At 37.8% G+C, this 2500-nt stretch overlaps 1 protein-coding gene across 37 annotated transcripts in view; it reads right to left on the bottom strand.

The window, feature by feature from the left end:
• The window catches only part of LOC124949631 (voltage-dependent calcium channel type A subunit alpha-1), a 125568-nt gene that overhangs the window by 1032 nt on the left and 122036 nt on the right, over positions 1–2500 (bottom strand). For all 37 annotated transcript variants that reach the window (XM_047495036.1, XM_047495031.1, XM_047495060.1 and 34 more), the window contains 2 exons: positions 1960–2470; positions 1–1334 (listed from right to left, as the gene is read on the bottom strand). The exon at positions 1–1334 is cut by the window's left edge and continues 1032 nt beyond it. In XM_047495036.1, coding sequence (XP_047350992.1) covers positions 1295–1334; positions 1960–2470 — 551 coding nt within the window. In that variant the 3' untranslated portion in view covers positions 1–1294. The remainder of the gene's footprint in view (positions 1335–1959; positions 2471–2500) is intronic.

The following is a 2500-nucleotide window of genomic DNA, read 5'->3' as shown; positions in this document are numbered from 1 at the left end:
TATATGAATATATATACACATATATATATATATATATATATATATATATATATAATATATATATTTTTTTTTTAAACACGAAAAATAATCCGGCACCCACACATTGTCTCTTTCGTTTCGTATTTAATTTTTGTTTTGTTTTATTATATTGTTGTTGTTGTTGTTGTTGTTGTTGTTGTTGTTGCTATTTTCACATTCGCAGAGTATCTTTCACTCCCTCTCTCTATCTCTCTCTCTCTTTCTGTCTCTGTTTCTAACTCTCACTCTCTCTCTCTTTTTTTCTCTTTCTCTCTCTTTAGTTTTCTTGTTAGTTCTTCTTCCAATTGTTGTTGTTGTTGTTGTTGTTGTTGTTGTAGTTGTTGTTGTTGTTATCGTTGGTTAATTATCGTATAAAAAGTGGACCCTCCTCTCGTCCCGATTCGCCGATTGGAATGGCCGCAGCGAAGATATCGTTAAAAAACAAACGAAGCGTCCGTCGTCCGATTTCGCGTTATCACCGAATGCGATACGAACATTTTTCAGTACGAACGCTTCTAACGTGGATGCGTTCACGACGTGTATATTACGTATTTCATTTATTTATTTATTTATTTATTTATTTATTTATTTATTTATTTATATATTTGTTTGTTTATCTCTTTTTTGCCTTTTCTCTCTTTCACTCTCTCTCTCTCTCTCTCTCTCTCTCCCTTTTCTTTTTTCCGTTTCTTTTTTTTTCCCTTTCTTACGATCTTTTCAATTCCCCTTTTTTTTTTTTTCAAAACAAGGCCCAAATCCACCCCTTTCATTCCCACTTCTCTCTTTTGTTTCACCCCTCCCCCCTTCTCTATTTATTTATATCTCGCAAATTGAAAGCACCATAACATTTTACTTTCACTTTTACCTAAACATTTGCGATCGGTCTCCAACGAAGAGTCAAACTCATTTTCGTTTCGCCGACTTAGTCAATCCTTTTTCCTAATCGATTCTAATCGTAACGCTTTCCTATTATCCTTCCCTCTTTTTTTCTATCCCTTTCTCTCTATTATCTCGGCTTATTTCTCGTAATATCTATCTCGTATTATCTCGTTTCGTTGCGTATTCGCGAGAAGCAGCCTTAAGCAGCCGCATATCCTTCGTGTCGATCCTCACGTTCGATAGAGATCGATCGATCGATCGATCGCGTTAACGCGATCGTAACAAGAAAGTCAATGCACGTCGCACGTGGACGATTCACGCAGACGATTCACGCACAGACCCAAAGACGCCTGGGGGCGTCCACGTCGCCGGACCACCGTCCAGGGTCCCACTTTGGCTAGCACCAGTCATCCTCGTCGCTGTCGGAATGTCTTGACCTATATTAATTTAATGAAATATTAATTTAATTAAATATTACAATAATGTCTAATAAAGACGAACGATTTATAATTAATCTTTATACGATAACGATATTTTATGATTTTATTAAATTTCTATTTATTTGGGGGGGAAAAAAAAAAAAAAAGAAAAAAAAAATGAAAGAAAACGATAAATCCTTCTTCGATCATACGAATTTATTTTCTTCTTCTTTTCGTGAGTAATAAAAGCTCATCTAATCGTTATCGAATTTAACCCATTTCTTGTGAGTCACCTATTGACGACGCTTTTATCAATTTTTTTTTTCTCCCTTTTTACCTCTTTCGCGTTTGAAGTTATTTCAAGTTAATAATATGATTTACAATTTAATGCTTCGAATAACACAATTAATTAATAATCTTATATTATTTAAGTAATTGCACCTTGCGTATTCGATCGCCCGGAATTTAGACATTTGCGAAAGAGAAAAAAAAAAAAAAAAAAAAAGAAAAAGAAAAAGTATTCCGTTCCTTAGCGATTGAAAATGAATGAGTTCATTAGAATTTCTTCATAATCTCGTTGAAAAAAAAATTGACAAGTATGTAAAGTTTGATGAACGATATATAAATGAGAAAAGATTTTTACCTTGGCATACGTTGCTTCGATTGGGGCTGCGGTTTGTAACCATTCGGCACAGGACTCGGAAGTAGACGACCTCCTCGGCCCATTGCCACGGCCTGCTCAAAACTGAGCAGACAGTGACTCGGTTGCATCGATGGTTGCATATGACCTGTAGTAGGATGAGGTATGCCAACCGGTACCGCCGGTACATGCGGACCTCCTACCATGTGTGGTCCGTGAGTCGGCGATGCGTTAAGCTTTGGGAAATTAATATTCGCCGGTTTTAATTGCAACGTCGACGGTTTGTTAGGCGTCGGTGGTAATCGACGGCCTCTTCTTGCTACCAAAACCGGATAGCTGTGTTGATGCGACGGATGACGATGATGATGATGGGGATGTGCCGGTGTACGACCACCGATAGGACTTGGACTCCTAGAGCGTTGTTCCAAGCTGGTCGTACCATAATGTTCCCCACGATCTATCCGATGAACCGGACTGGGTGATCTCGCGGGACTCGTCGAAGCGCTCCATGGACCTGACAAAGATCATTATTCAATGACTTTTT

Source organism: Vespa velutina, chromosome 6 (assembly GCF_912470025.1).
Source record: "Vespa velutina chromosome 6, iVesVel2.1, whole genome shotgun sequence".
NCBI classification, from domain to species: Eukaryota; Metazoa; Arthropoda; class Insecta; order Hymenoptera; family Vespidae; genus Vespa; species Vespa velutina.
Note: the sequence above shows the minus strand (reverse complement) of the source record. Positions and strands in the feature narration are given on the sequence as shown.